The sequence below is a fragment of the Lipophrys pholis genome (genome assembly GCF_963383615.2).
Source record: "Lipophrys pholis genome assembly, chromosome: 1".
NCBI lineage: Eukaryota > Metazoa > Chordata > Actinopteri > Blenniiformes > Blenniidae > Lipophrys > Lipophrys pholis.
This window is the reverse complement of record NC_137635.1, coordinates 12,083,003-12,097,166: the sequence shown is the minus strand read 5'-3', so window position 1 is coordinate 12,097,166 and position 14,164 is coordinate 12,083,003. Positions and strand designations below refer to the sequence as shown.

The window sequence follows — 14,164 nt, the reverse complement described above, 5'->3', positions numbered from 1 at the left end:
GCCGTCTTGGCCAGGGCTCCCTGGAAACAGATACACTGCAATCTCAACTGGACTCCCCTGGTTAAATAAAATACTGTATTGTACTGAACTATATTGTCACACATCGCATCCTAATATATGGTGTGTTGTAACATCATACTGCGTCACACTATATTATTGAATTAGTGTAGTTTATTTCTTATTGAATTTAGCATAGTTTGTCATTGTATCACATCATATCCAGCTGTTCTGATACTTCAGTCTACATGGTAATATTTCTTTGTCAACTTCACCACTGTTTTGTGACAGGCTGATGCAAAAAAATGTACTTCATTCTGCGAAAAAAAAAAAAAAGTGTACAAGGAAAGGTGTAAGTTACCTGGCTGTTCACCACAAAATCCTAAACAATACTTTTGCAAGTTCTCTGCAGCAGTGCGCCTCAGTCATGCATCTCAACACTGACGCAAGCTTGTATTGGGTGTGGGTAGTAACTGCACAGTGGCCAATGTACAGCATGCCTGTGGTGTTTCTTCTCACTGAAAAAGTACTGGGTGGTGCAGCTGCTCCAAAACAGAGAGGTTACAGCCGGCTGGAGTCCAAAACTGAGGCTTACTCTTACTCTGGCACCACGCTTTGGATTTCTAGTACAGCATGTGGAAGTGCTTTTGGCTTGGAGGAGATCTAACCATGAGAAAAAAAAAAGAGGGTGGGTGGGTGGGTGGGGGGGATGAGCAGTGGCAAAAACAGCCTCTTGCACAAGGATAAAGGAGCCCGAGACAAAGCACATTACTCTTCATTTTTGTCACATCCACGTTGCCAGCAGCCATACGGTGGAAAAATAACACACCGCAGAATTATGATGAATGCAGTCAGAGGGAGAAAAACCAGCTGCTTAACTCAGAGCAAACTGCTCATGTCCAATCCTCAGATATGGTTTTGATTTAAGAGAAAAAAAAGCTTTTCATAATCCATCCAGTCTTTGCTGTGGTTCAATTGATTACATTGCCTTAAATATTTCCCTTCGTGTTAAATGTGGAATGAGACATAAACGCTTCGTTTTCCGTTTTACCCGAGTGCTTTTGACCTGCGAGGCGGCGGCCTCTCCTGTGGTCAGTGTGACAGGCTTCCAGCAGGCTCAAGGTTATCATCAGGTCCATCCAGCAGTCTCAAGGCTAATATCAATGTCTCAAGGGTGTGCAGATAACCATCATTTTCCTCCTACTAAAGCCTCCTGTTGGTCCCAGGAGTGGAGGCTCAGCTGTCTCCCGAAGCCTGTTTTTACTTCACCCCTCTGCTGTTGTCACAACATTTTCATTACATCGCAGCTTAAGCCCTTAATGACCCCTTCCAAGACTAAACACGAGGTCAGAGCGGGTGTTTCCCGGACAAAGAGCGCCGCGGTGGCCGCTCGCTCAAAGCCCGTGTGTTGTTCACAAAACGCACAGGACATCCAGCGTGCGATCCGTATTTTACTGCATTTCGAGCAGCCTAAGTTTACTAGAATAACACTCGTTATCACGAAGCTGCCTCATTGATTTATAAAGCAACAGATAAACTCTGCAACTAAGCACCAGTTGTTTTAAAGAAAACTTTCTGAAATACTTTTATCTTGTTTTTTTGTGTTTTTTTTATCTTAAGTGGCTTTTTAAAGCCAGAAAAGAAAAATATGTAATTATTTAACAACGTGATTACCTGTTGACACATATTTAATGTGTGAAATCTTAAGAATACGACCAAAGAGAAAAATCTCTTTATCCCTTTTTTATGCCATTTGGTACACTCCCGAGCAACAATATAATGTGTTATTTTCCTGAATACAAGTTTAAAGGACACAAAGGGTGAATAATTGAACAGGCGTGCTGATCTGCACTCCTTTCATGTACACAGTGTTTATCCTCAGATAAAGGGTCACTGGACTCATGCATAATGTATAATATTGCCACAAATTCTCAAAATCCTCTGGTAACTTATGGGAAAATGCTTTTTTTTTTTTTTTTTTTTACATTACTGCAGGATTTCACAGATTTTTCAGGAAACGGGTAGAAAAAACCCCCAACATAATTAAAGCGGCGATGAACGAGCCACACCCACATATGTTGGGAGGTGGTGCGTGGTGAGGTTTGGTGTACGTCAGAGTGCCAAACCATTGATTTTACACCGATCTTTTCAGGTTTGTAGGTGGCGCTGTGCAGCTATTTTGCCCCGCCCTTGTCTGATCGCCAATGAAATGCATACATTTTCAAACTATTCTTCTTCTGCCGTCGGTTTTACCTCTGGATCTGCTGTTGGTTACATCCAGGGGTTCTGTAACCGGAATCCTTCAGCATTGCCACATTTATTACACACTCATCCTACTGACCCCCCCCCCCCCCCCCCCACCGTGGGAGATACTTTACAAGGCAGTCTGTACAGTAGATTTGATGGTAGAAACGACACAAACCGCAAAAACCTATATCTATTTTAAACAGATTTGAGAGCACTTTCAGTTTGCTACAATAACCAGAAATGTTTTCACTCATTGAAATATCTTGGACATGGAGATTAGAAATTCTCCAACTAATATTGCTGCTATTACTGTTAATGGGGTAATCAAATACATTTGACTGGGAAAGTCTTCCAGTTATTTAGGTAATAAATGCATGCTTTTTATGTAATTAACTTTTGCAACAATATCTTTGATTGGACACTTTAAATGAACCCCAAAAGATTTTTCTACTCAATTTTCTCCCCACAGGGCTTCAACTGACTTGATGCATCAGTCAAAACTGAAAAAAAACAACAAAAAAAAACAAAGCAGAAAGTGACTACATTGTTGATTTGGCTTCTTGAAATCCATTCAAATTGGTTCGTTTTTGCCATTTTGGAGCAAATGTTCCAGTTTTATTGACTGTAAAAAGGTTAAAGATGTCGGATTACAGGCAGATGGTCCGTAGGCTCAAGGTTGTTTGATGAAACATATTTATTGCAGGCTTGGCTGCAGTAAATCTGGCTTTTTTGGATGCAGCGAAAAGTTATGAAACTTTGGGAAGAAATCTAACTGAACAAAATGATCCTATTGAATTATCACAAGTAATCAGACTCAGTTGGGATTTTATTTTTTGGGGGGAGGGGGGGGCGTCAGGAATGAATCTGTCCTGAATAATTTTTGTTTACAGATCTGCGGTAAATAGGGCGCATTCCTTCAGCTCCGACAGAAAAATCTCGACAATTTCAAACGATCCCACAACCACTGTGAGCCTTGGCTGCTTTGTGTTTACTCACAATTCCTTCCAGCGATTGTTTAGAGCGGCGTGAAATACCAGCTGATTTCAGCTTTTATTTCGCCTCGGAGATAATAAATCGCCCCTGACATGAAGATGTCACGTCAAGTCGCGTGCACACAGCGGCCGAGTTTCACCCGAGACCGAGTTTCCCACCATTAGAAGCTTAATAATCACCCTGGTGAACATCAGCTGGTCGCTGCTGTCGAACTCGGTCTCCAGCAGTGTCAGTTTGGGCCTCGGGTTTGGTCTGAGCGCGGCGCGGCGCTGCCAGCTCTGCGGTGCTGAGTTCAGCAGAGAGGCGAGGTAACCGAGCCCCGACCGGGTGTGAGTTCTGTCATGTTCGCTTGTTTTTCCACCACAAGTCCAAATATAATGATTAATACTTGCGAAGGCCCCGGCGAAGGCAAAGGCCTCCGAGTTTGATGAACTTGTTTACGTAGACGGAACGGGAGGAGGCTGACGGAGAAACCGAAAACGTCTTCACTTAATCTGGAGTCCACAGTTATTTAAGACAACAGAATGATAGAAATCGGTTCGAGGATTCGCAAAAAAGGAGCTGAGAAGTGGGAATTATCCCGCAATCAAAGGACAATAAAGTTCCCAAACTTTTTCTCCTTTTAGAAATATCAACATTCCCTGGACATCCACCCAGAAAAACACAGCCACTGCACATGAACTACAAATGTAATATTAAAGAAATTACATGAACATTTTAATTAACTTTTTAATTTCCAACATTCAATTCTATCAAAATTTAACGTTTTTCAAGTGAAAACGGAAAACTTGGAATTTTTATAGCATATTGTTCACCGCTGCACACGTGTGGTTTTGTTACAGAAAGAACCAACAGTGCCCACTAGTGGCACTATATGGCACTGCAAGTGCACATATGCACTTTATACGAGGGCTCTAGATACCGTAAGTATTTATGGTATTTGAGATATTTATGATGTTGCTTATAGTATTTTGAAGTTTTATAGTTTTTTTGATGCTTTTATATGAACTGTTCAGTGTGCTTTAGAAATACCCCGGGGTGATGAATCAAGTTGACTTGAACTACATCCTTTTCATCATTCCTGGTGTTTCTGTGTAAATGGACATCGTTTTCAAAACGTTAGTGTAAACGCAAAACTATTCTGAAACATGTGCATTTTCACTTGGAACGTCGTCTAAATGGGGTCTTAATGTGTGTGATGATGACTTTTTTCTTTTTTTTGGTTTGCATTTTAAAATACATTTTTCCGGCTCTTTTATCTTTTAACAAATTCCACCCTTGGAAAAACCGCATTTTTGTGTTTCTCCTCTTTTTGTCATGTCAGTTTTCCCGACTGGTCACATGAGCTCTCCACCATCTTATAAAATTTTTTTAGTAAAACACAAAACTCTGCAGTCCTAGTTGTGTTTCGATGAGCTGCATGTAGCCCCACGCTCCGATGCCCACAGCCGACGCTTGCTGTCAGAGGTTTTCCTGCCATTTCTGTTCTTGGCTGAGACTTTTTATACAAAGTGTTGTCTTGAAGCAAACGACTCAACCACAAACTCAAAGCTGCCTCTCACACTTTTTTTTTTTTTTCTCTCTCCTCTCTCGACAAATTACAACCCAAATGAAATTTATTAAGGCGACACAATCGGATGGACGGCAGGTGGCATTTTTCTCTCGGTAAATGAAACACTCATTTCAACATGGCTTCCCATTACCGGACTCCTGCATGACCGAATCTCTCAGCATTATTGCACACCGTGGCGCATTTTAACAACTTCTAAACAGCTTCAGAACTACACGCTGTGTTGTAACTAGTTCTATTTATAGAGATCTTTATGGTGACGTTGCCTCTCAATGACTTTTTTTTTTTTTTTTAAACAGTAGAATTCCAGCATCTCCTTTATTGCGCTCAAATATAACTCCTGGGAGATTTATTGCAATGCCTTTGAGCATTTCCTCGCGCAGATAAGAATTCTGGCATAAAGAAGATAAGCAAACACCCCGGGGCACCTGCTCTGTGGGAAATAAAAGCCCTCCCCTGTGTGTGGGTTTCTAAATCGCCTGTCGTACCTGTTAACTCCCTCCTCCCGTCTTCAGCAACAATTAGCTCACCTCTCTGTCTCAAAGTCCTCCTTGGCCTGCCGGCCCGGGCAGCAGATGTTACGTTGGCCCGCTCATGCAGACGTGCTTGATCCAAGATGATTGGCTGTAATTATAGGCTGTAAACCGATAGTGGGGGAATAGGGAGCCCATTGAGATGTCAGTCCCGCAGTGTTTATGAATGCATTCAGGCACCGTCACGGGACGGCCTCAGCAGCCTGCGAGCTGACGGAGTGAGGGGAGGTCGCCGGGACTTTAATGGGAACACCTGGAGAAGTGGACCGGGCCGAACACTGGGAGGCTTGTGGCGGCGTCTGATGGGGACGGCGGTACAGCTGTCACACATGGCCACATGTCTGCATTTGTGGAGCCTTCACTGAAATAAATAAGTGGTTTTATTCACTAGTGCACTCAGTCTATAGCAATATTGGATATTAGTTGTAATACTCTCGATGCTTTCCCACATACAGAATATATACAGCCATTGTCATTCAAGGGCAAAGGGAAGCGTGGCTGTAAAAAGAGCAGCTGATCATTGCTTTTCCAGGATTTTCTCTCAAGGGCAAATTACAAACAAAAAAAACCCCCAAGAAAAACTGAAAAGAACAAAATAGTGGAGCACAATTCCTCAACTCACAAATAATACTCAATCCAAAGTACATTTTTCTACCTTGAGGGATTTTTTTCCATAACATAAACCTCAAACACAATGTCAGTCCAATTCCCTTATCAGAATAACACTCTGTCTTATGTGTCCTTCCAAGCTTTACAAAATGTCTTTTGTTTTTTACTATATGAACACAGCAACATGAAATTAGTGAATTTTTTGCTCTTGTTAAATCAGGTACAGTATGTCAGAAAAGGATTTTACAATGTTCCTGAGGCATCACAGCAATGCCACACACACACACATATATATATAGACATATACAGGGGTGGATTCAAAACTGCAAACGCAGCAATGTGGCAAGACAAGAGTTCTTGTTATTAAAGAACGGGAAAAGCAGGAGGTGGAGAACATAGCCAGCAGAGATGTCGCTGTGCAGGCAAGGGTCTGAACCAGATAATCACTGGAGGGCTGTGCAGGAATTTAAAGCCCTGTTTATACAGCAATGTTTCAAGTGAAAATCACATAATTTTTCTTTTACTGAATATTACCCCCATTTCTACCACAAAGAAGTCTTGTTTTTTTTTTTTTAAGTTGTGTTTTCAGGGACTTCGAAAAAAACGCTACAAAAGTTTTCTGCTTTCACTTGAAAACATTTTTAAACGAGTCGGGAACAGGGAGCCGTTCTATATATATATATATATATATAAGTGCTGGACCGACCGGCTCAGAGAACACAGACAAACTGGCTGGCGACGCCGAAGTGAAGCCCGATATATAAAGAGCAGGCTCCAGGTGAAGAGAATCACACACTCACACGCAGGTGAAACACATCAAATCAGCGAGAGACTTCCAAACAGAAAGGGGTCGTTTTACTCTGAGAAAACTCAGTAACTATACTGTTGCTAAATGGCACCTATATATTTAGGATAGACGATATTCTGTCTCACCACACACACACACACACACGCACACACACACACACACACACACACACACACACACACACACACACACACACACACACACACACACACACACACACACACACACACACACACACACACACACACACACACCACACTCTATTTCATTGAGGCTTAATTTCAATACTGCTGTTTGCCCATTATGTTTCCTCTTCCCTAGGCAACTTTTACATGAACATCGTTTTTAAGTGAAAACGCACAACTTTTGCAGCATTTCGGGCGTCTGTTTGTCTTGGCGGTAAAGAAAATGCCACTTTTTGAAAACGCTTGGATCTCGCCTCCATGTGGACAGGTGGAAACGTCGTCCATATTCTACAGGGACTGGAACGTTTCATAGTCGACACTCATCTGTTTTCTTCCCCTGTCCTATTTTCTGTCTGTACCTTCATTTAAAAAGAACATTTCACGTTAATGTTCTTCAGCAACAAAGGCGGCACACACGTCATTTTTTTAATTCGCCCAATGAAGGATTCAGTTCAATCAAGAGTTTCGCAAACTGCAAGTTGCTCCTCCATCTGCTGTGTGACCAGGAATGTCGTTTATTTAATGAGCTTTTGGTCCCGGTAGAAAACAGAAGAGTTTAAAAAAGCTGCTGCAGGGAGCCATCAAGTGTCTGACTGCCGAATGAATCATCGACGCGTCTCCTCGGACTGAAACAAACACAAATTCAAGCAAATGACTCTGGGAAGTTTGTGTGAAAGGAGAGGAGAGGACGGGGAGGGAGGGAGGGAGGGAGGGAGGCTGTATGTTGGGAGGCACCTAATTGTCTACTGCAGCATGTAATGACAAGCTTACTTCACATCAATCTTTCATTATTAAGAGCTATTTCTGTCTTGATGCAGAAGGCAAACAGATTCATCCTCAGGATGCTCGGGCCCCGGTCTAACCGGGAATTAAATGACTGGAGGGCAGAGGCAGTGCAAATTGAGCATTTTTAAGCGTTTTTATGCTTTAAGGTTCAGTTAAACGATCAACCGTCGTGGAAAGTGGAGATCCCGCTAAACAGTAACCTAAATTGTCAAAATCGCTGATATACTGAGCACAATTTGTTATTGTTGTTTAATTCTTTTTTATTCAACCCGTATTTAAACAGGTAAGGCACTTATAATGGAAGAAGTTATGAAGAAGATAAAACAGATTAGAAAGTTAAGATTATCAACAAATACACAAACATGAATTAATAATCAAACTAGTGTTGGCACTATATATCAAAGATCTGAAACATAACATGCTGATCTGTAAAACAAGATGAAGAAATCAAACAAAATCTTGACTTTCATCCGTTTCTGGAAGGGATTTTTTTTTTTTTTACCTTTGTAAACACCGCCCCCTATCTTTAAAAACTGTACCACGGCGTCTTCACTGCAGCAGAACAAACGATGACAGGAGGCAGAGGGAAAGAGAAGCTTCAGTGAAACTTGAGAATCGCTGAATCCTGCACGTCACAGCGTCAGTGCAGCGGCCCGGTCGCCTGCTGTGAGTGCGGATCTGTGAAACACTGAGACTGGACGGAAGAGACCGAACGAGCCGGGGGCGAGGCCGAGGCAGGTCAGACGTGGAGATGGAGAGGAGAGAGGAGAGAGGATCAGGAGTGGGTAAATACAGAGAGGGAGGGTGGGGGGGTGGGTGTAGGGGTGTGTGGGGGAGGGGGGTTTAACTCATCTCCATCCTAATAACCCCACTGGATAAAATATGCTTTGAGTGGAGATGATTACCTCTTTATCGCTGTTCTCTATATTTATCCCCCCCCACTCTTTTCCTCTCTGCAGCTTGAACCCCCCCCCCCCCCCATCCTCTCTACACTCTGAAAATAAGCCCCAGTCTCAGTGATGCTGTTCGCTCCTCAAAAGTCCTGAAGAGATTAGCACTTTGAACTCCGTCGAAAACTTCATTCACTTCTTTAAGGTAAAGTACATCAGATGACGCAGAAGTTTGCTTCAAAGAGCAAACATCTCATGTTGTCGGTTACTAAATAACCCCCCCCCCAAAAAAAAAACTAAACTAAACCGAAAGACCAGAGCCGATTCAATTTGATCAATTAAATGCTGAATCACTTTGAGGATTAAACCCAGGCTGTGGACGAAGTCTTCTGCAGATGTGAGGCGGTTTTCTCACTGATCCTTCTCTTTAATAGAGAAGTTGGGGAATAAGTCCGAGGAAATGAATAATGAGAAAACTGCCTGACATGAGTGTGTAAGCAAATTTCTATTGTTATTATTCACGTGTAAAAATTTTCAAGTAACAATATTATTGTATAAATATTTTAGAATTCGTGTATCAGACCCCTTTACACGACAGTGTTTCAAATGAAAACGCCTCATTTTTACATTGTAATTTTTGCATTTTTACAGCAAACTTCTGCAATGTTAAACAGAAGGGTGTTCCCTTAAACCAGAGCTTTCAAAATACATTCAGTGGCCACAAACAGCCTGATTTCATCTTATTTCATGGGCTGGACCGGTAGAATAGTGCCACGCGAACCGTTAAATTTAAACTTTAAAGATTTTCTTTGTTGCTGCATTAAGACTACATGATGAAAATGTCTCAAAACCAAACAATTACTCCAGGAAATGACTACAATTTCAACATACAGACAATTTGAAGGGAAACCTTCCGGTGCAAAATACAGTGAAATGTCAAAAAACTGTTGCATTATGGGTGTTTTTACAAACTTACCCTGCCAGCGTGGCTTTCAGGCTTTTTGTCATGTTGCTACTCTTTGTTTAAAAAAAAATAAAAATTTTTACATTTTCTTTCAGATTCTCACTATTTGCTTGGTGGTTTGGCTGAATTGGAGCCTCTCACTGGTTTCAGCTCACGGGCCTCATGTCTTAAACTGAAAAGAGATTTTTCTTTATTTGACTGTTAATAAGTGTTCAGGACATCAAATCCAGTTCCACTTTTCCCAAACTGTCCAGTATAAGCTGTGCTGTTATTTGGGCACTACTGTAAAAGAGGCAGCGAGCAGTGCTTTGGTGGCCTGAGTCCCCCATTGTATGTGCAGATCGTCGGGCAGAGACTGTTTTCCCAGCTGTCTCAGGCACGCCAGGCATGGGGGAACGATGGAGGAGTGACGGATCCGTATCCCTGAGGATTAACATGCAGAAGACATCCTGGTGTTTGAGCAGCAGCGGATTTAAAAGCACTTTGCTGATAATAATGCAACTCTTAAGTTGGCAGACCGGGGAGGAGGACTCGGCAGGACGAGAACCCTTTGGGGGGGAGAGAGAGCGGCGCACTGCTGGAGAAAAGAAAACAAAACCTCATCCCCGCTCTCTTTGAACTAGGAACCACCTGCTCGCTCTTAAAACAACTCGTCTGGAGTTTTATTATTTTTCAGCTCTAACATGTGCGTGCATGGAGAAGTGCTTCGTGTGTTCGCTCAAAGGAAGTTTGTGGGTTTTTTTTGTTTTTTTTTTCATATATTCCATGTTCATGGCATTTCATTTTATTCATGTTATGACAAGTGAAATCCATTCATATTTTTTATCCTTTAACTCCGTGGCGTCAAATACATTTTAGTTCAGGGGCTACATTCAGCCTAATTTTATCTTGAGTGTGCCGGGAACAGTAAAATAGTGGCTTAATAACATTTAAATTTAAACTTAAAAGTTTTTCTTTGTTGTGATGCAGAGTATACATGATTAAAATGTGGATGTTTTCACAGAACCAAACAATTAGTGCTTGAAAATTTGTAAATTTTGGCAAAATTCCGCCATATTTTTCAAAACAGCCGTCTTCAAGTTGAATTAATGATATCTGCGTAAGGGACGTGACGCCGGGGCTTAATTTCCAAAATTTTGCAGGTGGCGCTGTTGAGCCATTTTGTCACACACATGGGTATTCCCACCTAATTATCAAATGTTTTGCCGGGTCTGATGCGTGCGTGCAAAGTTTTGCAACTGTTCAGGTACGTTTAAGACCTCAGAATATGTTGGAATATTCAGGGATAAAAATGATAATGAGACCTTTTGGCGCAAAATACTGTGAAATGATCGCCCCCAAAAAACTGTTGCATTATGGGTGTTTTTACAAACTCACCCTGATAGCTAATGTTAGTTTGCTATCTTTCATGGCAACATCAGCGATAGCGTTGTATCGCTACTGCTAATAAATGTGACATTTTTACCATTTGCTTGTCAGGCAAGATTGGAGCCTCCTGTGGGCCGGTTTTGGCCCACGTGCCTTATGTTTGACACTTCTGCTTAAGAAGATTTTCATTTTATTGAACTGGCATTGAGCTAAACTCAAAGACGACGTGTATTGAAATGGAAAGTGGATTTTTCGCTCCGCATTCAATATTTCAAGCAATTGTTTGCCACTTTTTTTTAGTTTTTTTTACCCCCGTCGTCCACACAAACACTGGCCTGCAAAAGTTCGTTTTTTTGCCACGCTCTGCTCCGCTGTGGGTGTCTAGACGTCTCAATCAGCGGCAGTTCGGCTGCTGTCGGTAAGAGATATGTTCACCCGCCGCAGTCATCCCAGCGGGCATCAAAAGCCCCCGACAGCAGCCTCCGTCACGCCACAGGTGGAGGATACGCTGTGAAATGGCGCCATTGTCATCTCTCTGTACCATCTGCCTCACTTTCTCCCCCTCCCCCCTTCCCTCCACTGCCACTTGTTGTCGTCACCGAGCAGCCACAATAGGCTGTCACCTTATAATGAACCCTGAGGGTGCGAGGCACTGATTTAAAGTCCCATTACAGTCACAATGCCAGGGGGACTGCAGGAATGATGGCCGAGGTGTGGCGGGGTTGTTTTTTTTCTTTTTTCGCCGGCTCCGTGCACAGATGGTGCTTTTTCACACACTTAAACGTTACCGGGGAAAACTGTGCCGAGGCTGCTGGACAATAAAGGTGAAAGCTTGCACTGCAGCACATTTCTGCTTTCTGTTTTTTTTTTTTTTTTCCTGCTCAGTAAAAACAGAAGTAAAGTTGTAATAATCTGCACCATTGGAGTGGGAAATGAAAAGCGGCATTAGAATTAATACGTTACCGAGCAGCAGGTACGTCGTCGCCGTGCACAAAGCCTTTGAGAAGAATAACGAGAAGAGGACTTCTGTTAGGGGGGCGATTGTGTTTGACTCTTGTTGCCCAAGCTGCCCCGTGTCTTCACTCTCTCCATGTGAGCCATGTTTGAAAAGGCAGCGAGCAGCGTGAGGCCGGAGCGACTCTGTCTGCTCGTGTCACATGGCTCTTTTCATCTCTCCATGCAGCCATTATGGAGGGTCACGGGGTGAAGGGCGTCGCGGTGGCAAAGCATGCTGGGATACATGGGCTGTGAGTCACTCTCCCACCGGCGGTCGCTGGGCAAGCGGGCCGATGGTGCGCGTTGCCGGGGTACGCTGGCAGCTGCTTCAGCCCCGCGTGGTAACCAACCTACCGGGCATTAGTTCTGGTCGGAGTCCTGCAGGATGTTATTCTGCACCTGCATTTAAAGTCTTCATCTGTATTCAAACGGAGGACTTTTGTAGACTAAAATATTACACCATCGCAATTTGTCTTGAGATGAAACAACTTGCTTCAACAGAAAATGTTCAACTTTTGTGAGTGTGGGACCAAGTGGCAAGTGGTTTTATAACGGGTTGGATTCGTTATTTTTAACAATTCTGAAATTAAAAAGTGTTCAAAACAGTGTTCAGCTGACAAAATCATAGATTAATGTGCAAATAAACGTTATCCACTACTAGTAAAGGACATTTGTAGAAAATGGCCCCGTTTACACGTCAATGTTTCAAGAAAAAAAAAACGCATTGTTTTGTAAAGTGTTTGCATTCACACGGCAATGTTTTGAAAACGATGTCCGTTCGAAACGGAATCTTTGAAAACGACGTAGTTAGCATGCCTGGCCACAAATTGGCGCTGTTGGTTGTTTCAGAGAAATATCATTTTCTCACGTTTCCAATGAGTGTTCCATTCAGTGACACCAAAAACTGTAGATGAGCCAGAATTTCCATAAACTGGTGAGTTTTCATCTCTAATTCCTTTCCAGTAGTGTGAAATGAGAATTTTCACACTATTTATTGTATTTTCAAGTCTTTGGGCACATTTTTAACTTTGATGTTTGCTTTTTAAAGGCATATTAACCACTTGCCGACCGAAAAGTCTTTTTTATTCCATGACTACTTTAATTTGATCACTTTTAAACTAAATGAATACTCATGTAAAACACAGTAATGAAGTACAAATATTTCCGGAGGATTTTCAAGCAGCTCAATTGAGAATCAAAACTATTTAAAGTTCCACTTCTGATATCTGTACAGCAGTGATGGACAAAAAAAAAAAAAAAAGGGCGGTAAAATAAGAGTTTTTGAGTAAAGCTCGGGGGGATTTCAGCCCCTCTGTGATGGACATGCTACGTGAGGATTTTCACATAAAAACAGCCAAGGATTACAGAGGCTGAGCTTGTCACGTCACTCAGCCTTCCAGCTCCAACCAACACTTGGATGAAGCACAAACTTCTGTCTCGTTCACTCAGTTATTCCCAAGGAACGGCCGCGGAGGACGGTGTGGGAACGAAGAGAAGGTGTCTCCTTACACGCAGTGTCACCGCTGATTTGCTCATGAGCGTGATGGTTTACGTTTAACACGTTGATTAGTCCATCTAATCGTCAAGGCCGCCAGGTTTTGAAGAGTCCTGCTAACCTGCCAGCATTTCAACGCCAACGATGTTCTTTCTCCTGTTCAGTGTATAAACACGTGAAAACGCATAATTTTTGTCGTTTTCGTTGCAGAAAGGTTTCACATTTACGTGGCAATTTTTTCGAAAAGGATGTCTATTTACACGGAAGCAGCAGAAACACTGAAAACCACTCAGCTAGCATGTTGGCCTATGAGTTGGCAATGTTGGTTGTGTTTTTAATGAAACCACACACACACATGCAGCAGAGATCAATACTCTATAAACATTAACAATGGGAGAACACGGACATTCTAGTGGACAGACTGCCGAGTTGGATTGTTATCACGGTGACTAAACAAGTCCCAGGAGAATATGGACTGGGAGTCATGACACTGGAGGAGACATTGTTCTTATTGTCCATTTACTTGCACACGTGCTGAAGAACTCGTTACTACGGCAGTGGTGTGCATGCGCAGTAGCAGCGTATCAGAATAGCTGCGTCTCACCCATTTCCAGGGAGACGTAGTGTTTTCAGAAAAATGTTTGAAAATCTACATAAACTGCAAAAAAAATTGAAAATAGGCTGAAATGGACCTTAAATGGAATGAATACAACGTGAACTATA

General features: G+C 42.4%; 1 protein-coding gene across 1 annotated transcript in view; it reads right to left on the bottom strand.

Moving 5' to 3' along the window:
• Positions 1-5,522: 5,522 nt before the first annotated feature.
• Positions 5,523-14,164, bottom strand: part of fbxw10 (F-box and WD repeat domain containing 10) — a gene marked incomplete at both ends in the record, with an annotated part of 55,875 nt that continues 47,233 nt past the window's right edge. Inside the window, one exon of the mRNA XM_080480788.1 lies at positions 5,523-5,639. Within this exon, the coding sequence (XP_080336914.1) occupies positions 5,523-5,639 (117 nt within the window). The remainder of the gene's footprint in view (positions 5,640-14,164) is intronic.